Source organism: Heterodontus francisci, unplaced genomic scaffold, assembly GCF_036365525.1.
Source record: "Heterodontus francisci isolate sHetFra1 unplaced genomic scaffold, sHetFra1.hap1 HAP1_SCAFFOLD_593, whole genome shotgun sequence".
Classification (NCBI taxonomy): domain Eukaryota; kingdom Metazoa; phylum Chordata; class Chondrichthyes; order Heterodontiformes; family Heterodontidae; genus Heterodontus; species Heterodontus francisci.
The window spans coordinates 467,475-490,486 of record NW_027141628.1 but is presented as its reverse complement, the minus strand read 5'-3'; the positions used below and the strand labels follow the sequence as shown (position 1 = coordinate 490,486).

Here is a 23,012-nt window from a genome sequence, read left to right as displayed (position 1 = left end):
ACACTGAGATCACTGTCTGTGGGCACTGTAACTATAAACACTGAGATCACTGTCTGTGTGCACTGTAACTATAAACACTGAGATCACTGTCTGTGGGCACTGTAACTATAAACACTGAGATCAGTGTCTGTGGGCACTGTAACTATAAACACTGAGATCACTGTCTGTGGGCACTGTAACTATAAACACTGAGATCAGTGTCTGTGGGCACTGTAACTATAAACACTGAGATCACTGTCTGTGGGCACTGTAACTATAAACACTGAGATCACTGTCTGTGGGCACTGTAACTGTAAACACTGAGATCACTGTCTGTGTGCACTGTAACTATAAACACTGAGATCAGTGTCTGTGGGCACTGTAACTATAAACACTGAGATCACTGTCTGTGGGCACTGTAACTATAAACACTGAGATCACTGTCTGTGGGCACTGTAACTATAAACACTGAGATCACTGTCTGTGTGCACTGTAACTATAAACACTGAGATCAGTGTCTGTGGGCACTGTAACTATAAACACTGAGATCACTGTCTGTGTGCACTGTAACTGTAAACACTGAGATCACTGTCTGTGGGCACTGTAACTATAAACACTGAGATCACTGTCTGTGGGCACTGTAACTGTAAACACTGAGATCACTGTCTTTGGGCACCGTAACTATAAACACTGAGATCACAGTCTGTAGCCACTGTAACTGAAAACACTGAGATCACTGTCTGTGGGCACTGTAACTATAAACACTGAGATCACTGTCTGTGGCCACTGTAACTGTAAACACTGAGATCAGTGTCTGTGGGCACTGTAACTATAAACACTGAGATCACAGTCTGTAGCCACTGTAACTGCAAACACTGAGATCACTGTCTGTGGGCACTGTAACTGTAAACACTGAGATCACTGTCTGTGGGCACTGTAACTATAAACACTGAGATCACTGTCTGTGGCCACTGTAACTGCAAACACTGAGATCACTGTCTGTGGGCACTGTAACTATAAACACTGAGATCACTGTCTGTGGGCACTGTAACTGTAAACACTGAGATCACTGTCTGAGGGCACTGTAACTATAAACACTGAGATCACAGTCTGTAGCCACTGTAACTGCAAACACTGAGATCACTGTCTGTGGGCACTGTAACTATAAACACTGAGATCACTGTCTGTGGCCACTGTAACTGTAAACACTGAGATCAGTGTCTCTGGGCACTGTAACTATAAACACTGAGATCACAGTCTGTAGCCACTGTAACTATAAACACTGAGATCACTGTCTGTGGCCACTGTAACTGTAAACACTGAGATCACTGTCTGTGGCCACTGTAACTATAAACACTGAGATCAGTGTCTCTGGGCACTGTAACTATAAACACTGAGATCACTGTCTGTGGCCACTGTAACTGCAAACACTGAGATCACTGTCTGTGGGCACTGTAACTGTAAACACTGAGATCACTGTCTGTGGCCACTGTAACTATAAACACTGAGATCACTGTCTGTGGCCACTGTAACTGTAAACACTGAGATCACTGTCTGTGGCCACTGTAACTATAAACACTGAGATCACTGTCTGTGGCCACTGTAACTGTAAACACTGAGATCACTGTCTGTGGCCACTGTAACTGTAAACACTGAGATCACTGTCTGTGGGCACTGTAACTATAAACACTGAGATCACTGTCTGTGTGCACTGTAACTATAAACACTGAGATCACTGTCTGTGGGCACTGTAACTATAAACACTGAGATCACTGTCTGTGGGCACTGTAACTATAAACACTGAGATCACTGTCTGTGGCCACTGTAACTGTAAACACTGAGATCACTGTCTGTGGCCACTGTAACTATAAACACTGAGATCAGTGTCTCTGGGCACGGTAACTATAAACACTGAGATCACTGTCTGTGGCCACTGTAACTGTAAACACTGAGATCACTGTCTGTGGCCACTGTAACTATAAACACTGAGATCAGTGTCTCTGGGCACTGTAACTATAAACACTGAGATCACTGTCTGTGGCCACTGTAACTGTAAACACTGAGATCACTGTCTGTGGGCACTGTACCTATAAACACTGAGATCACTGTCTGTGGCCACTGTAACTGTAAACACTGAGATCACTGTCTGTGGCCACTGTAACTGTAAACACTGAGATCACTGTCCGTGTGCACTGTAACTATAAACACTGAGATCACTGTCTGTGGCCACTGTAACTGTAAACACTGAGATCACTGTCCGTGTGCACTGTAACTATAAACACTGAGATCACTGTCTGTGGCCACTGTAACTGTAAACACTGAGATCAGTGTCTCTGGGCACTGTAACTATAAACACTGAGATCACTGTCTGTGGCCACTGTAACTGTAAACACTGAGATCACTGTCTGTGGCCACTGTAACTGTAAACACTGAGATCACTGTCCGTGTGCACTGTAACTATAAACACTGAGATCACTGTCTGTGGCCACTGTAACTGTAAACACTGAGATCACTGTCCGTGTGCACTGTAACTATAAACACTGAGATCACTGTCTGTGGCCACTGTAACTGTAAACACTGAGATCAGTGTCTCTGGGCACTGTAACTGTAAACACTGAGATCACTGTCTGTGTGCACTGTAACTATAAACACTGAGATCACTGTCTGTGGGCACTGTAACTGTAAACACTGAGATCACTGTCTGTGGGCACTGTAACTATAAACACTGAGATCAGTGTCTGTGCGTACTGTAACTGTAAACACTGTGATCACTGTCCGTGTGCACTGTAACTATAAACACTGAGATCACTGTCTGTGGGCACTGTAACTGTAAACACTGAGATCACTGTCTGTGGGCACTGTAACTATAAACACTGAGATCAGTGTCTGTGCGTACTGTAACTGTAAACACTGAGATCACTGTCCGTGCGTACTGTAACTATAAACACTGAGATCACTGTCTGTGCGTACTGTAACTGTAAACACTGAGATCACTGTCTGTGGGCACTGTAACTGTAAACACTGAGATCACTGTCCGTGTGCACTGTAACTATAAACACTGAGATCACTGTCTCTGGGCACTGTAACTATAAACACTGAGATCACTGTCTGTGGCCACTGTAACTGTAAACACTGAGATCACTGTCTGTGGCCACTGTAACTGTAAACACTGAGATCACTGTCCATGGGCACTGTAACTGTAAACACTGAGATCACTGTCTGTGGGCACTGTAACTATAAACACTGAGATCACTGTCTGTGGCCACTGTAACTGTAAACACAGAGATCAGTGTCTCTGGGCACTGTAACTATAAACACTGAGATCACTGACTGTGGCCACTGTAACTGTAAACACTGAGATCACTGTCCGTGTGCACTGTAACTATAAACACTGAGATCACTGTCTGTGGGCACTGTAACTATAAACACTGAGATCACTGTCTGTGGGCACTGTAACTATAAACACTGAGATCACTGTCTGTGGCCACTGTAACTGTAAACACTGAGATCACTGTCTGTGGCCACTGTAACTGTAAACACTGAGATCAGTGTCTGTGGGCACTGTAACTATAAACACTGAGATCACTGTCTGTGTGCACTGTAACTGTAAACACTGAGATCACTGTCTGTGGGCACTGTAACTATAAACACTGAGATCACAGTCTGTAGCCACTGTAACTGCAAACACTGAGATCACTGTCTGTGGGCACTGTAACTATAAACACTGAGATCACTGTCTGTGGGCACTGTAACTATAAACACTGAGATCACAGTCTGTGTGCACTGTAACTGTAAACACTGAGATCACTGTCTGTGGGCACCGTAACTATAATCACTGAGATCACTGTCTCTGGGCACTGTAACTGTAAACACTGAGATCACTGTCTGTGGGCACTGTAACTATAAACACTGAGATCACAGTCTGTGTGCACTGTAACTGTAAACACTGAGATCACTGTCTGTGGGCACCGTAACTATAATCACTGAGATCACTGTCTCTGGGCACTGTAACTGTAAACACTGAGATCACTGTCTGTGGGCACTGTAACGATAAACACTGAGATCACAGTCTGTAGCCACTGTAACTGCAAACACTGAGATCACTGTCTGTGGGCACTGTAACTATAAACACTGAGATCACTGTCTGTGGGCACTGTAACTATAAACACTGAGATCACTGTCTGTGGGCACTGTAACTATAAACACTGAGATCACTGTCTGTGTGCACTGTAACTATAAACACTGAGATCACTGTCTGTGGGCACTGTAACTATAAACACTGAGATCAGTGTCTGTGGGCACTGTAACTATAAACACTGAGATCACTGTCTGTGGGCACTGTAACTATAAACACTGAGATCACTGTCTGTGGGCACTGTAACTATAAACACTGAGATCACTGTCTGTGTGCACTGTAACTATAAACACTGAGATCACTGTCTGTGTGCACTGTAACTATAAACACTGAGATCAGTGTCTGTGGGCACTGTAACTATAAACACTGAGATCACTGTCTGTGGGCACTGTAACTATAAACACTGAGATCACTGTCTGTGTGCACTGTAACTATAAACACTGAGATCAGTGTCTGTGGGCACTGTAACTATAAACACTGAGATCACTGTCTGTGGGCACTGTAACTATAAACACTGAGATCACTGTCTGTGGGCACTGTAACTATAAACACTGAGATCACTGTCTGTGGGCACTGTAACTATAAACACTGAGATCACTGTCTGTGTGCACTGTAACTATAAACACTGAGATCAGTGTCTGTGGGCACTGTAACTGTAAACACTGAGATCACTGTCTGTGGGCACTGTAACTATAAACACTGAGATCACTGTCTGTGTGCACTGTAACTATAAACACTGAGATCAGTGTCTGTGTGCACTGTAACTATAAACACTGAGATCACTGTCTGTGTGCACTGTAACTGTAAACACTGAGATCACTGTCTGTGGGCACTGTAACTATAAACACTGAGATCACTGTCTGTGGGCACTGTAACTATAAACACTGAGATCACTGTCTGTGGGCACTGTAACTATAAACACTGAGATCACTGTCTGTGGGCACTGTAACTATAAACACTGAGATCACTGTCTGTGGGCACTGTAACTATAAACACTGAGATCACTGTCTGTGGGCACTGTAACTATAAACACTGAGATCAGTGTCTGTGGGCACTGTAACTATAAACACTGAGATCACAGTCTGTGGGCACTGTAACTATAAACACTGAGATCACTGTCTGTGGGCACTGTAACTATAAACACTGAGATCACTGTCTGTGGGCACTGTAACTATAAACACTGAGATCAGTGTCTGTGGGCACTGTAACTATAAACACTGAGATCACTGTCTGTGGGCACTGTAACTATAAACACTGAGATCACTGTCTGTGTGCACTGTAACTATAAACACTGAGATCAGTGTCTGTGGGCACTGTAACTATAAACACTGAGATCACTGTCTGTGGGCACTGTAACTACAAACACTGAGATCACTGTCTGTGTGCACTGTAACTATAAACACTGAGATCAGTGTCTGTGGGCACTGTAACTATAAACACTGAGATCACTGTCTGTGGGCACTGTAACTATAAACACTGAGATCACTGTCTGTGTGCACTGTAACTATAAACACTGAGATCAGTGTCTGTGGGCACTGTAACTATAAACACTGAGATCACTGTCTGTGTGCACTGTAACTGTAAACACTGAGATCACTGTCTGTGGGCACTGTAACTATAAACACTGAGATCACTGTCTGTGGGCACTGTAACTATAAACACTGAGATCACTGTCTGTGGGCACTGTAACTATAAACACTGAGATCACTGTCTGTGGGCACTGTAACTGTAAACACTGAGATCACTGTCTGTGGGCACTGTAACTATAAACACTGAGATCACTGTCTGTGGGCACCGTAACTATAAACACTGAGATCACAGTCTGTAGCCACTGTAACTGCAAACACTGAGATCACTGTCTGTGGGCACTGTAACTATAAACACTGAGATCACTGTCTGTGGCCACTGTAACTGTAAACACTGAGATCAGTGTCTGTGGGCACTGTAACTATAAACACTGAGATCACAGTCTGTAGCCACTGTAACTGCAAACACTGAGATCACTGTCTGTGGGCACTGTAACTGTAAACACTGAGATCACTGTCTGTGGGCACTGTAACTATAAACACTGAGATCACTGTCTGTGGCCACTGTAACTGCAAACACTGAGATCACTGTCTGTGGGCACTGTAACTATAAACACTGAGATCACTGTCTGTGGGCACTGTAACTGTAAACACTGAGATCACTGTCTGAGGGCACTGTAACTATAAACACTGAGATCACAGTCTGTAGCCACTGTAACTGCAAACACTGAGATCACTGTCTGTGTGCACTGTAACTATAAACACTGAGATCACTGTCTGAGGGCACTGTAACTATAAACACTGAGATCACAGTCTGTAGCCACTGTAACTGCAAACACTGAGATCACTGTCTGTGTGCACTGTAACTATAAACACTGAGATCACTGTCTGTGGCCACTGTAACTGTAAACACTGAGATCACTGTCTGTGGGCACTGTAACTATAAACACTGAGATCACTGTCTGTGGGCACTGTAACTGTAAACACTGAGATCACTGTCTGAGGGCACTGTAACTATAAACACTGAGATCACAGTCTGTAGCCACTGTAACTGCAAACACTGAGATCACTGTCTGTGTGCACTGTAACTGTAAACACTGAGATCACTGTCTGAGGGCACTGTAACTATAAACACTGAGATCACAGTCTGTAGCCACTGTAACTGCAAACACTGAGATCAGTGTCTGTGGGCACTGTAACTATAAACACTGAGATCACAGTCTGTAGCCACTGTAACTATAAACACTGAGATCACTGTCTGTGGGCACTGTAACTATAAACACTGAGATCACTGTCTGTGGGCACTGTAACTATAAACACTGAGATCACTGTCTGTGTGCACTGTAACTGTAAACACTGAGATCACTGTCTGTGGGCACTGTAACTATAAACACTGAGATCACAGTCTGTGGGCACTGTAACTATAAACACTGAGATCACTGTCTGTGGCCACTGTAACTGTAAACACTGAGATCAGTGTCTCTGGGCACTGTAACTATAAACACTGAGATCACAGTCTGTAGCCACTGTAACTATAAACACTGAGATCACTGTCTGTGGCCACTGTAACTGCAAACACTGAGATCACTGTCTGTGGGCACTGTAACTATAAACACTGAGATCACTGTCTGTGTGCACTGTAACTGCAAACACTGAGATCACTGACTGTGGGCACTGTAACTGTAAACACTGAGATCACTGTCTGTGGCCACTGTAACTGCAAACACTGAGATCACTGTCTGTGGGCACTGTAGCTGTAAACACTGAGATCACTGTCTGTGGGCACTGTAACTACAAACACTGAGATCACTGTCTGTGTGCACTGTAACTGTAAACACTGAGATCAGTGTCTCTGGGCACTGTAACTATAAACACTGAGATCACAGTCTGTAGCCACTGTAACTATAAACACTGAGATCACTGTCTGTGGCCACTGTAACTGCAAACACTGAGATCACTGTCTGTGGGCACTGTAACTATAAACACTGAGATCACTGTCTGTGGGCACTGTAACTATAAACACTGAGATCACTGTCTGTGGGCACTGTAACTATAAACACTGAGATCACAGTCTGTAGCCACTGTAACTATAAACACTGAGATCACTGTCTGTGGCCACTGTAACTGCAAACACTGAGATCACTGTCTGTGGGCACTGTAACTATAAACACTGAGATCACTGTCTGTGGGCACTGTAACTATAAACACTGAGATCACTGTCTGTGGGCACTGTAACTGTAAACACTGAGATCACTGTCTGTGGGCACTGTAACTATAAACACTGAGATCACTGTCTGTGTGCACTGTAACTGTAAACACTGAGATCACTGTCTGTGGGCACTGTAACTGTAAACACTGAGATCACTGTCTGTGGGGACTGTAACTGTAAACACTGAGATCACTGTCTGAGGGCACTGTAACTGTAAACACTGAGATCACTGTCTGTGGGCACTGTAACTGTAAACACTGAGATCACTGTCTGTGGGCACTGTAACTGTAAACACTGAGATCACTGTCTGTGGGCACTGTAACTACAAACACTGAGATCACTGTCCGTGTGCACTGTAACTGTAAACACTGAGATCACTGTCTGTGGGGACTGTAACTGTAAACACTGAGATCACTGTCTGTGGGCACTGTAACTGTAAACACTGAGATCACTGTCTGTGGGCACTGTAACTACAAACACTGAGATCACTGTCTGTGGGCACTGTAACTGTAAACACTGATATCACTGTCCGTGGGCACTGTAACTATAAACACTGAGATCAGTGTCCGTGGGCACTGTAACTATAAACACTGAGATCACTGTCTGTGGGCACTGTAACTATAAACACTGAGATCACTGTCTGTGGGGACTGTAACTGTAAACACTGAGATCACTGTCTGTGGGCACTGTAACTGTAAACACTGAGATCACTGTCTGTGTGCACTGTAACTATAAACACTGAGATCACTGTCTGTGGGCACTGTAACTATAAACACTGAGATCACTGTCTGTGTGCACTGTAACTGTAAACACTGAGATCACTGTCTGTGTGCACTGTAACTGTAAACACTGAGATCACTGTCTGTGGGGACTGTAACTGTAAACACTGAGATCACTGTCTGTGGGCACTGTAACTGTAAACACTGAGATCACTGTCTGTGGGCACTGTAACTGTAAACACTGAGATCACTGTCTGTGGGCACTGTAACTACAAACACTGAGATCACTGTCCGTGTGCACTGTAACTGTAAACACTGAGATCACTGTCTGTGGGGACTGTAACTGTAAACACTGAGATCACTGTCTGTGGGCACTGTAACTGTAAACACTGAGATCACTGTCTGTGGGCACTGTAACTACAAACACTGAGATCACTGTCTGTGGGCACTGTAACTGTAAACACTGAGATCACTGTCCGTGGGCACTGTAACTATAAACACTGAGATCACTGTCTGTGTGCACTGTAACTATAAACACTGAGATCACTGTCTGTGGGCACTGTAACTGTAAACACTGAGATCACTGTCTGTGGGCACTGTAACTACAAACACTGAGATCACTGTCTGTGGGCACTGTAACTGTAAACACTGAGATCACTGTCTGTGGGGACTGTAACTGTAAACACTGAGATCACTGTCTGTGGGCACTGTAACTGTAAACACTGAGATCACTGTCTGTGGGCACTGTAACTACAAACACTGAGATCACTGTCTGTGGGCACTGTAACTGTAAACACTGAGATCACTGTCCGTGGGCACTGTAACTATAAACACTGAGATCACTGGCTGTGGGCACTGTAACTATAAACACTGAGATGACTGTCTGTGGGCACTGTAACTGTAAACACTGAGATCACTGTCTGTGGGCACTGTAACTATAAACACTGAGATCACTGTCTGTGTGCACTGTAACTATAAACACTGAGATCACTGTCTGTGTGCACTGTAACTATAAACACTGAGATCAGTGTCCGTGGGCACTGTAACTATAAACACTGAGATCACTGTCTGTGTGCACTGTAACTATAAACACTGAGATCAGTGTCTGTGCGCACTGTAACTATAAACACTGAGATGACTGTCTGTGTGCACTGTAACTATAAACACTGAGATCAGTGTCTGTGCGTACTGTAACTGTAAACACAGATCACTGTCTGTGCGTACTGTAACTACAAACACTGAGATCACTGTCTGTGGGCACTGTAACTGTAAACACTGAGATCACTGTCTGTGGGCACTGTAACTATAAACACTGAGATCACTGTCTGTGGGCACTGTAACTATAAACACTGAGATCACTGTCTGTGTGCACTGTAACTATAAACACTGAGATCAGTGTCCGTGGGCACTGTAACTATAAACACTGAGATCACTGTCTGTGTGCACTGTAACTATAAACACTGAGATCCGTGTCTGTGCGCACTGTAACTGTAAACACTGAGATCACTGTCCGTGGGCACTGTAACTATAAACACTGAGATCACTGTCTGTGGGCACTGTAACTATAAACACTGAGATGACTGTCTGTGTGCACTGTAACTATAAACACTGAGATCACTGTCTGTGGGCACTGTAACTATAAACACTGAGATCACTGTCTGTGGGCACTGTAACTATAAACACTGAGATCACTGTCTGTGGGCACTGTAACTATAAACACTGAGATCACTGTCTGTGGGCACTGTAACTATAAACACTGAGATCACTGTCTGTGTGCACTGTAACTATAAACACTGAGATCACTGTCTGTGGGCACTGTAACTGTAAACACTGAGATCACTGTCTGTGGGCACTGTAACTGTAAACACTGAGATCACTGTCTGTGGGCACTGTAACTATAAACACTGAGATCAGTGTCCGTGGGCACTGTAACTATAAACACTGAGATCACTGTCTGTGGGCACTGTAACTATAAACACTGAGATCACTGTCTGTGTGCACTGTAACTGTAAACACTGAGATCAGTGTCCGTGGGCACTGTAACTATAAACACTGAGATCACTGTCTGTGGGCACTGTAACTATAAACACTGAGATCACTGTCTGTGGGCACTGTAACTATAAACACTGAGATCACTGTCTGTGTGCACTGTAACTGTAAACACTGAGATCAGTGTCCGTGGGCACTGTAACTATAAACACTGAGATCACTGTCTGTGGGCACTGTAACTATAAACACTGAGATCACTGTCTGTGGGCACTGTAACTATAAACACTGAGATCACTGTCTGTGGGCACTGTAACTATAAACACTGAGATCACTGTCTGTGTGCACTGTAACTATAAACACTGAGATCAGTGTCCGTGGGCACTGTAACTGTAAACACTGAGATCACTGTCTGTGGGCACTGTAACTATAAACACTGAGATCACTGTCTGTGTGCACTGTAACTATAAACACTGAGATCAGTGTCTGTGGGCACTGTAACTATAAACACTGAGATCACTGTCTGTGGGCACTGTAACTATAAACACTGAGATCACTGTCTGTGGGCACTGTAACTATAAACACTGAGATCACTGTCTGTGGGCACTGTAACTATAAACACTGAGATCACTGTCTGTGGGCACTGTAACTATAAACACTGAGATCAGTGTCTGTGGGCACTGTAACTATAAACACTGAGATCAGTGTCTGTGGGCACTGTAACTATAAACACTGAGATCACTGTCTGTGGGCACTGTAACTATAAACACTGAGATCACTGTCTGTGTGCACTGTAACTATAAACACTGAGATCACTGTCCGTGTGCACTGTAACTATAAACACTGAGATGACTGTCTGTGTGCACTGTAACTATAAACACTGAGATCACTGTCTGTGGGCACTGTAACTATAAACACTGAGATCACTGTCTGTGGGCACTGTAACTATAAACACTGAGATCACTGTCTGTGGGCACTGTAACTATAAACACTGAGATCACTGTCTGTGGGCACTGTAACTATAAACACTGAGATCACTGTCTGTGGGCACTGTAACTATAAACACTGAGATCACTGTCTGTGGGCACTGTAACTATAAACACTGAGATCACTGTCTGTGGGCACTGTAACTATAAACACTGAGATCACTGTCTGTGGGCACTGTAACTGTAAACACTGAGATCACTGTCTGTGGGCACTGTAACTATAAACACTGAGATGACTGTCTGTGTGCACTGTAACTATAAACACTGAGATCACTGTCTGTGGGCACTGTAACTATAAACACTGAGATCACTGTCTGTGGGCACTGTAACTATAAACACTGAGATCACTGTCTGTGGGCACTGTAACTGTAAACACTGAGATCACTGTCTGTGGGCACTGTAACTATAAACACTGAGATCACTGTCTGTGGGCACTGTAACTATAAACACTGAGATCACTGTCTGTGGGCACTGTAACTATAAACACTGAGATCACTGTCTGTGGGCACTGTAACTATAAACACTGAGATCACTGTCTGTGGGCACTGTAACTATAAACACTGAGATCACTGTCTGTGGGCACTGTAACTGTAAACACTGAGATCACTGTCTGTGGGCACTGTAACTATAAACACTGAGATGACTGTCTGTGTGCACTGTAACTATAAACACTGAGATCACTGTCTGTGGGCACTGTAACTATAAACACTGAGATCACTGTCTGTGGGCACTGTAACTATAAACACTGAGATCACTGTCTGTGGGCACTGTAACTATAAACACTGAGATCACTGTCTGTGGGCACTGTAACTATAAACACTGAGATCACTGTCTGTGGGCACTGTAACTGTAAACACTGAGATCACTGTCTGTGGGCACTGTAACTATAAACACTGAGATGACTGTCTGTGTGCACTGTAACTATAAACACTGAGATCACTGTCTGTGGGCACTGTAACTGTAAACACTGAGATCACTGTCTGTGGGCACTGTAACTATAAACACTGAGATCACTGTCTGTGGGCACTGTAACTGTAAACACTGAGATCACTGTCTGTGGGCACTGTAACTATAAACACTGAGATCACTGTCTGTGGGCACTGTAACTATAAACACTGAGATCACTGTCTGTGGGCACTGTAACTATAAACACTGAGATCACTGTCTGTGGGCACTGTAACTATAAACACTGAGATCACTGTCTGTGGGCACTGTAACTATAAACACTGAGATCACTGTCTGTGGGCACTGTAACTGTAAACACTGAGATCACTGTCTGTGGGCACTGTAACTATAAACACTGAGATGACTGTCTGTGTGCACTGTAACTATAAACACTGAGATCACTGTCTGTGTGCACTGTAACTATAAACACTGAGATCACTGTCTGTGTGCACTGTAACTATAAACACTGAGATCACTGTCTGTGGGCACTGTAACTATAAACACTGAGATCACTGTCTGTGGGCACTGTAACTATAAACACTGAGATCACTGTCTGTGGGCACTGTAACTGTAAACACTGAGATCACTGTCTGTGGGCACTGTAACTATAAACACTGAGATCAGTGTCCGTGGGCACTGTAACTATAAACACTGAGATCACTGTCTGTGGGCACTGTAACTATAAACACTGAGATCAGTGTCCGTGGGCACTGTAACTATAAACACTGAGATCACTGTCTGTGGGCACTGTAACTATAAACACTGAGATCACTGTCTGTGGGCACTGTAACTGTAAACACTGAGATCACTGTCTGTGGGCACTGTAACTATAAACACTGAGATCAGTGTCCGTGGGCACTGTAACTGTAAACACTGAGATCACTGTCTGTGGGCACTGTAACTATAAACACTGAGATCACTGTCTGTGGGCACTGTAACTATAAACACTGAGATCACTGTCTGTGGGCACTGTAACTATAAACACTGAGATCACTGTCTGTGGGCACTGTAACTATAAACACTGAGATCACTGTCTGTGGGCACTGTAACTATAAACACGGAGATCACTATCTGTGGGCACTGTAACTATAAACACTGAGATGACTGTCTGTGGGCACTGTAACTGTAAACACTGAGATCACTGTCTGTGGGCACTGTAACTGCAAACACTGAGATCACTGTCTGTGGGCACTGTAACTGTAAACACTGAGATCACTGTCTGTGGGCACTGTAACTATAAACACTGAGATGACTGTCTGTGTGCACTGTAACTATAAACACTGAGATCACTGTCTGTGGGCACTGTAACTGTAAACACTGAGATCACTGTCTGTGGGCACTGTAACTATAAACACTGAGATCACTGTCTGTGGGCACTGTAACTGTAAACACTGAGATCACTGTCTGTGGGCACTGTAACTATAAACACTGAGATCACTGTCTGTGGGCACTGTAACTATAAACACTGAGATCACTGTCTGTGGGCACTGTAACTATAAACACTGAGATCACTGTCTGTGGGCACTGTAACTATAAACACTGAGATCACTGTCTGTGGGCACTGTAACTATAAACACTGAGATCACTGTCTGTGGGCACTGTAACTGTAAACACTGAGATCACTGTCTGTGGGCACTGTAACTATAAACACTGAGATGACTGTCTGTGTGCACTGTAACTATAAACACTGAGATCACTGTCTGTGTGCACTGTAACTATAAACACTGAGATCACTGTCTGTGTGCACTGTAACTATAAACACTGAGATCACTGTCTGTGGGCACTGTAACTATAAACACTGAGATCACTGTCTGTGGGCACTGTAACTATAAACACTGAGATCACTGTCTGTGGGCACTGTAACTGTAAACACTGAGATCACTGTCTGTGGGCACTGTAACTATAAACACTGAGATCAGTGTCCGTGGGCACTGTAACTATAAACACTGAGATCACTGTCTGTGGGCACTGTAACTATAAACACTGAGATCAGTGTCCGTGGGCACTGTAACTATAAACACTGAGATCACTGTCTGTGGGCACTGTAACTATAAACACTGAGATCACTGTCTGTGGGCACTGTAACTGTAAACACTGAGATCACTGTCTGTGGGCACTGTAACTATAAACACTGAGATCAGTGTCCGTGGGCACTGTAACTGTAAACACTGAGATCACTGTCTGTGGGCACTGTAACTATAAACACTGAGATCACTGTCTGTGGGCACTGTAACTATAAACACTGAGATCACTGTCTGTGGGCACTGTAACTATAAACACTGAGATCACTGTCTGTGGGCACTGTAACTATAAACACTGAGATCACTGTCTGTGGGCACTGTAACTATAAACACGGAGATCACTATCTGTGGGCACTGTAACTATAAACACTGAGATGACTGTCTGTGGGCACTGTAACTGTAAACACTGAGATCACTGTCTGTGGGCACTGTAACTGCAAACACTGAGATCACTGTCTGTGGGCACTGTAACTATAAACACTGAGATCACTGTCTGTGGCCACTGTAACTGTAAACACTGAGATCACTGTCTGTGGGCACTGTAACTGTAAACACTGAGATCACTGTCTGTGGGCACTGTAACTATAAACACTGAGATCACTGTCTGTGGCCACTGTAACTGTAAACACTGAGATCACTGCCCGTGTGCACTGTAACTATAAACACTGAGATCACTGTCTGTGTGCACTGTAACTATAAACACTGAGATCACTGTCTGTGTGCACTGTAACTATAAACACTGAGATCACTGTCTGTGTGCACTGTAACTATAAACACTGAGATCACTGTCTGTGTGCACTGTAACTATAAACACTGAGATCAGTGTCCGTGGGCACTGTAACTATAAACACTGAGATCACTGTCTGTGTGCACTGTAACTATAAACACTGAGAATACTGTCTGTGGGCACTGTAACTATAAACACTGAGATCACTGTCTGTGTGCACTGTAACTATAAACACTGAGATCACTGTCTGTGGGCACTGTAACTATAAACACTGAGATCACTGTCTGTGTGCACTGTAACTATAAACACTGAGATCACTGTCTGTGGGCACTGTAACTATAAACACTGAGATCACTGTCTGTGTGCACTGTAACTATAAACACTGAGATCAGTGTCCGTGGGCACTGTAACTATAAACACTGAGATCACTGTCTCTGGGCACTGTAACTGTAAACACTGAGATCAGTGTCTGTGTGCACTGTAACTATAAACACTGAGATCACTGTCTGTGTGCACTGTAACTATAAACACTGAGATCACTGTCTGTGGGCACTGTAACTATAAACACTGAGATCACTGTCTGTGTGCACTGTAACTATAAACACTGAGATCACTGTCTGTGGGCACTGTAACTATAAACACTGAGATCACTGTCTGTGGGCACTGTAACTATAAACACTGAGATCACTGTCTGTGGGCACTGTAACTATAAACACTGAGATCAGTGTCTGTGCGTACTGTAACTGTAAACACTGAGATCACTGGCTGTGGGCACTGTAACTATAAACACTGAGATGACTGTCTGTGGGCACTGTAACTGCAAACACTGAGATCACTGTCTGTGGGCACTGTAACTATAAACACTGAGATCACTGTCTGTGGGCACTGTAACTATAAACACTGAGATCACTGTCTGTGGGCACTGTAACTATAAACACTGAGATCACTGTCTGTGGGCACTGTAACTATAAACACTGAGATCACTGTCTGTGGGCACTGTAACTATAAACACTGAGATCACTGTCTGTGGGCACTGTAACTATAAACACTGAGATCACTGTCTGTGGGCACTGTAACTATAAACACTGAGATCACTGTCTGTGGGCACTGTAACTATAAACACTGAGATCACTGTCTGTGGGCACTGTAACTATAAACACTGAGATCACTGTCTGTGGGCACTGTAACTATAAACACTGAGATCACTGTCTGTGGGCACTGTAACTATAAACACTGAGATCACTGTCTGTGGGCACTGTAACTATAAACACTGAGATCAGTGTCTGTGCGTACTGTAACTGTAAACACTGAGATCACTGGCTGTGGGCACTGTAACTATAAACACTGAGATGACTGTCTGTGGGCACTGTAACTGTAAACACTGAGATCACTGTCTGTGGGCACTGTAACTGCAAACACTGAGATCACTGTCTGTGGGCACTGTAACTATAAACACTGAGATCACTGTCTGTGGGCACTGTAACTGCAAACACTGAGATCACTGTCTGTGGGCACTGTAACTATAAACACTGAGATCAGTGTCTGTGCGTACTGTAACTATAAACACTGAGATCAGTGTCTGTGCGTACTGTAACTGTAAACACAGATCACTGTCTGTGCGTACTGTAACTATAAACACTGAGATCAGTGTCTGTGCGTACTGTAACTGTAAACACAGAGATCAGTGTCTGTGCGTACTGTAACTGTAAACACTGAGATCACTGTCTGTGGGCACTGTAACTATAAACACTGAGATCACTGTCTGTGGGCACTGTAACTATAAACACTGAGATCACTGTCTGTGGGCACTGTAACTATAAACACTGAGATCACTGTCTGTGGGCACTGTAACTGTAAACACTGAGATCACTGTCTGTGGGCACTGTAACTGTAAACACTGAGATCACTGTCTGTGGGCACTGTAACTGTAAACACTGAGATCACTGTCTGTGTGCACTGTAACTGTAAACACTGAGATCACTGTCTGTGGGCACTGTAACTATAAACACTGAGATCAGTGTCTGTGGGCACTGTAACTATAAACACTGAGATCAGTGTCTGTGCGTACTGTAACTATAAACACTGAGATCAGTGTCTGTGCGTACTGTAACTATAAACACTGAGATCAGTGTCTGTGCGTACTGTAACTGTAAACACAGAGATCAGTGTCTGTGCGTACTGTAACTATAAACACTGAGATCAGTGTCTGTGCGTACTGTAACTGTAAACACTGAGATCAGTGTCTGTGCGTACTGTAACTGTAAACACAGATCACTGTCTGTGCGTACTGTAACTATAAACACTGAGATCAGTGTCTGTGCGTACTGTAACTGTAAACACTGAGATCACTGTCTGTGGGCACTGTAACTATAAACACTGAGATCACTGTCTGTGGGCACTGTAACGATAAACACTGAGATCACTGTCTGTGCGTACTGTAACTATAAACACTGAGATCACTGTCTGTGGGCACTGTAACTATAAACACTGAGATCACTGTCTGTGGGCACTGTAACTATAAACACTGAGATCACTGTCTGTGGGCACTGTAACGATAAACACTGAGATCAGTGTCTGTGCGTACTGTAACTGTAAACACTGAGATCAGTGTCTGTGCGTACTGTAACTGTAAACACAGATCACTGTCTGTGCGTACTGTAACTATAAACACTGAGATCAGTGTCTGTGCGTACTGTAACTGTAAACACTGAGATCACTGTCTGTGGGCACTGTAACTATAAACACTGAGATCACTGTCTGTGGGCACTGTAACGATAAACACTGAGATCACTGTCTGTGCGTACTGTAACTATAAACACTGAGATCACTGTCTGTGGGCACTGTAACTATAAACACTGAGATCACTGTCTGTGCGTACTGTAACTATAAACACTGAGATCAGTGTCTGTGCGTACTGTAACTATAAACACTGAGATCAGTGTCTGTGCGTACTGTAACTGTAAACACAGATCACTGTCTGTGCGTACTGTAACTATAAACACTGAGATCAGTGTCTGTGCGTACTGTAACTGTAAACACAGAGATCAGTGTCTGTGCGTACTGTAACTATAAACACTGAGATCAGTGTCTGTGCGTACTGTAACTGTAAACACTGAGATCAGTGTCTGTGCGTACTGTAACTGTAAACACAGATCACTGTCTGTGCGTACTGTAACTATAAACACTGAGATCAGTGTCTGTGCGTACTGTAACTGTAAACACTGAGATCACTGTCTGTGGGCACTGTAACTATAAACACTGAGATCAGTGTCTGTGTGCACTGTAACTATAAACACTGAGATCACTGTCTGTGTGCACTGTAACTATAAACACTGAGATCACTGTCTGTGGGCACTGTAACTATAAACACTGAGATCACTGTCTGTGGGCACTGTAACTATAAACACTGAGATCACTGTCGGTGTGCACTGTAACTATAAACACTGAGATCACTGTCTGTGGGCACTGTAACTATAAACACTGAGATCACTGTCTGTGGGCACTGTAACTATAAACACTGAGATCACTGTCTGTGGGCACTGTAACTATAAACACTGAGATCACTGTCTGTGTGCACTGTAACTATAAACACTGAGATCACTGTCTGTGGGCACTGTAACTATAAACACTGAGATCAGTGTCTGTGCGTACTGTAACTGTAAACACTGAGATCACTGTCTGTGGGCACTGTAACTATAAACACGGAGATCACTATCTGTGTGCACTGTAACTATAAACACTGAGATCACTGTCTGTGGGCACTGTAACTGTAAACACTGAGATCACTGGCTGTGGGCACTGTAACTATAAACACTGAGATGACTGTCTGTGGGCACTGTAACTGTAAACACTGAGATCACTGTCTGTGGGCACTGTAACTATAAACACTGAGATCACTGTCTGTGTGCACTGTAACTATAAACACTGAGATCACTGTCTGTGGGCACTGTAACTGCAAACACTGAGATCACTGTCTGTGGGCACTGTAACTGTAAACACTGAGATCACTGTCTGTGGGCACTGTAACTATAAACACTGAGATCACTGTCTGTGGGCACTGTAACTGCAAACACTGAGATCACTGTCTGTGGGCACTGTAACTATAAACACAGAGATCAGTGTCTGTGCGTACTGTAACTGTAAACACAGATCACTGTCTGTGCGTACTGTAACTGTAAACACTGAGATTACTGTCTGTGGGCACTGTAACTATAAACACTGAGATCACTGTCTGTGGGCACTGTAACTGTAAACACTGAGATCACTGTCTGTGGGCACTGTAACTGTAAACACTGAGATCACTGTCTGTGGGCACTGTAACTATAAACACTGAGATCACTGTCTGTGGGCACTGTAACTGCAAACACTGAGATCACTGTCTGTGGGCACTGGAACTGTAAACAATCACCTCACTGTCTTTGGGCATTGGAAATGGAGACACTGAGATCTCTGACCGTGGGCACTGTAACTGTAAACACTGAGATCACTGACCGTGGGCACTGTAACTGTCCCCATCCACAGGGCTGGTACTCTGGTTTGATATATGTTGCGACACCATCCTCTATGACACAGGAGACCGCCCTTGTCACTACATAGGCACACCAGTTCCTGTCGAATTCAAGAGGTGAGATTAGACTTGCAACCCACTAACTGGATCCATCATTGTCCCATATTGTGAACGGCTAGGTTTATGACAGGGTCGTCCAACCTTTTTGTGTGGGTAGGGAGGGTGGGGGCGCCACCTTACATTTTTTGTCTCTCATGGGATCAGGTGAATCAATTTCAGAAAGATAAAGGCATTCAAAATTTATCTTACTATTAATCAAAACAACAATAAATGTATATTTTTGTACATTTAAATGCGAAGACTAATTTATTGACTTACTTTCTCTTCACATTGTTGGACACTGATTTAGTGAGATACCTGGCATTTTATTTTGCTTGCACATGTAGTAAATGTCTGCATTGTAGCGTTGTTGTAGCAATGTGGAGTATTCCGGATAGATGTCCATCTGTCAGGAGTGATTTGATCACTCTCTCTCCCTCTCTCCACCCACCCCCCCACCCCTGTGTCCTCCCCTCTCTGTGTTGTCCTCCTCTCTGTGTCACCCCCTTCTCTGGCCCTCTCTCCCTGACCCTCTTTTTCTCTCTCTGACCCCCTCTCTCTGTTCCCCTCTCTCTCCCTCTCTCTCTCTGTCTCTCTCTCTGTCCCCCTTTCACTGTCTCTCTTTGTCCACTTTCTCTTTCTCTGTCCCCTCTCTCTCTGTCTCCCTCTCTTTTCCTGTACCCCCTCTGTCTTTCTCTGCCTCCTCTCTGTACCCTTCTCTCGCAGTCCCCCTTTCTCTCTCTATCTCTCTGTCCCCCTTTCTCTCTCTCTGTTCCCCCTCTCTCTCTCTGTCTGTCCCACTTTCCCTCTCTGTCCCCCCAACTCTCTCTGTCCCCCTCTCTCTCCCCCTTTCTCTCTCTCTCTTTCCCCCATCTATCCCCCTCGCTCTCTCTCTGTCCCCCTGTCTCTCTCTCTCACTCTGTTCCCCTTTCTCTCCCTCTCTCACCTCGCTCTCTCTCTGTCCCCCCATCTATCCCCCTCGCTCTCTCTCTCTGTCCCCCTGTCTCTCTCTCTCGCTCTGTTCCCCTTTCTCTCTCTCTCTCTCTCTTTCTCTCTGCCTGTTGCAGAGTGGGAATGCTCAGCAGGTGCTTGGTCAGTTTTTTTTTAAATCGCATGTCAGTTTCACAGCTGACAGGTGTTGGCAGCGGGAGCAGCCATTTCCCAACTTCGGTCAGATTCGGGATTTTCCGGTGGGTTCCGACTTCTTTTAAAAGCCTGTCGGAAACCCTGAATCTGTCCAAATTTGGGAAACAGCTGTTCCCGCTCCCAGCACCTGTCAGCTGTGAAACTAACTGCGATGTTTTTTAAAAAGCCAGACAGGAAGAAGAAGCCAATGGGAAATGTCTTACCTCTGAAATGACCAGTCATGGACCCCTGGTGAGGAAAAGGAACAGATTGGCACAGTTTACATCTGCGGACCAGATGGAAACCTTTGGCTGGCCAGATTCTGGCCAGCGGGCTTTATGTTGGACAACACTGACGCTTTATGAGTTTCCAAAACATGTCAGGCTGGATTTTGCCGTGGAAGTGGAGGCGGATTTGGAGTTGGGCATGGCAGGAATTTCCTGCTACTGGATTGCATGCCACTATGCAGCCATGTTCCCACCTCTGGCCCATTTTCAGGGATCAGGCCTGTGTTGGCTATGTGGCCCCCAGCGATGGCTAAACAGTCAGGCCAATTAAAGAGCCAATTGAGGGCTCTCTTCACATCCTGTCTGGATTTTCCAGATTGCGGACAGGCTTCCCAATGTGGCTGCAGCTCATAGCTGGCAGCCTCCCACCGAAAGGCTGCGGGCAGAGGCACTTACTGCGAAGCAGCCCTGCATGGATCCACTGAACTGCGAGGGCCATTGCTATGGCTGCAGGTCTTCCTGTGGAGGCTGTCCCTCTGCAATGATGGCCTGGCAGCTGTGGCCACAGTTTATTCAGTTAATTGTTGATTTCTTCAGAGGGGGCCTCCATGTTGAGATTCTAGAACTGCCAGCAGTCAGATTGGGCAGGCACATCACGATCCTGCCTATCATCCTTCATTAGATAGTGAGCTCAGAGGCAACCAATTAGGAGGCCGCTTTCCAGATCGCTAAGCTGGTCTCACTGCCGGCAAGTGCAGACTTGGGACCCCCATTTGGTCTTGACCTCAGGGTTCTGAAGCCCACAGGAAAATCCAACTCATTGTCTTTCATCAGTTCAAGAGAGTTTCTGGAAAAATTGCTCTTGATAAGTAAAGCGAACGTAGTTACAAGCAGTAAAGTGTCTGGTATGAAAGAATGTATCAGTAGTGATGGCTGTAGAAGGGCTAGGAGTGATGTACCCTAGGGGTTCTCCCTGCTCCCCCCTTCCCCGGTGTCTCCCTCTTTCGCAGAGTGGAGATTCAAAAAGTGCGGCAGGAGATCGGATGCAGGAGAGAAGCACCAGGAGACAGCGGGAATTCAGAACCCAACCAAACACAGGTGAAATTAAAAATTTACGTCAGAGTGACATCACAGTCAACAGAGAGCACGGGAAATGGAAATCCGGCCAAGGTGAGTATACCAGTATGCTTTTAATTTAATTTAATCAACCGTAAAATAAGACTTGATTGATTCATCAGCATAAAAACTAAAAACAATTTATCAAATAAGTAAAATCAGTGCTCAATTAATCATATCTAGGAGATAAAGTTAAAAATTAAATAATAAGGGATAGGAACACCAAAATCTCCATTTTTCAGTAAGTTATAATCTAAGGGTTTTAGATATGAAAAGTTATGTAAAAACATTTCAGTTAACCTCCCCATAAAATAAAGTGACATCAGCACAGGAGAAGCAGCTGATTGGTGAGTAGCTGGTAAGTCTTTTTTTTATTTAAATAGTAAGTTTAATAGATTAATAAATAGAGGCATGGCAGGGCAGCTTAGACCCGTGGAGTGTGCATCCTGCTCCATGTGGAAATTTTCATGTCCTGGACAACCAATGTGCAGGAAGTGTTGTCAGCTACATTAGCTTCACTCCTGGTTTCAGAGCTTGAGCAGCAACTGGAGTGCATCCGCGAGGCTGAGTTTCATGGATAGTGCATTTATAGACGTGGTCACCCCACAGCTTAACAGTATGCAGGCAGAGATGGAATGGGTGACCGCCAGACAGTAAAGAAGGACCAGGCAGGAGTCCTCTGAGTGCACCTCACTCGCCAACTGG

General features: G+C 44.4%; 1 protein-coding gene across 1 annotated transcript in view; it reads right to left on the bottom strand.

Annotated features, from left to right (window-relative positions):
• Positions 1–23,012, bottom strand: part of LOC137364202 (EMILIN-1-A-like) — a 102,583-nt gene that overhangs the window by 57,024 nt on the left and 22,547 nt on the right. Inside the window, exon 2 of the mRNA XM_068027575.1 lies at positions 19,725–19,841. Coding sequence (XP_067883676.1) covers positions 19,725–19,841 — 117 coding nt within the window. The remainder of the gene's footprint in view (positions 1–19,724; positions 19,842–23,012) is intronic.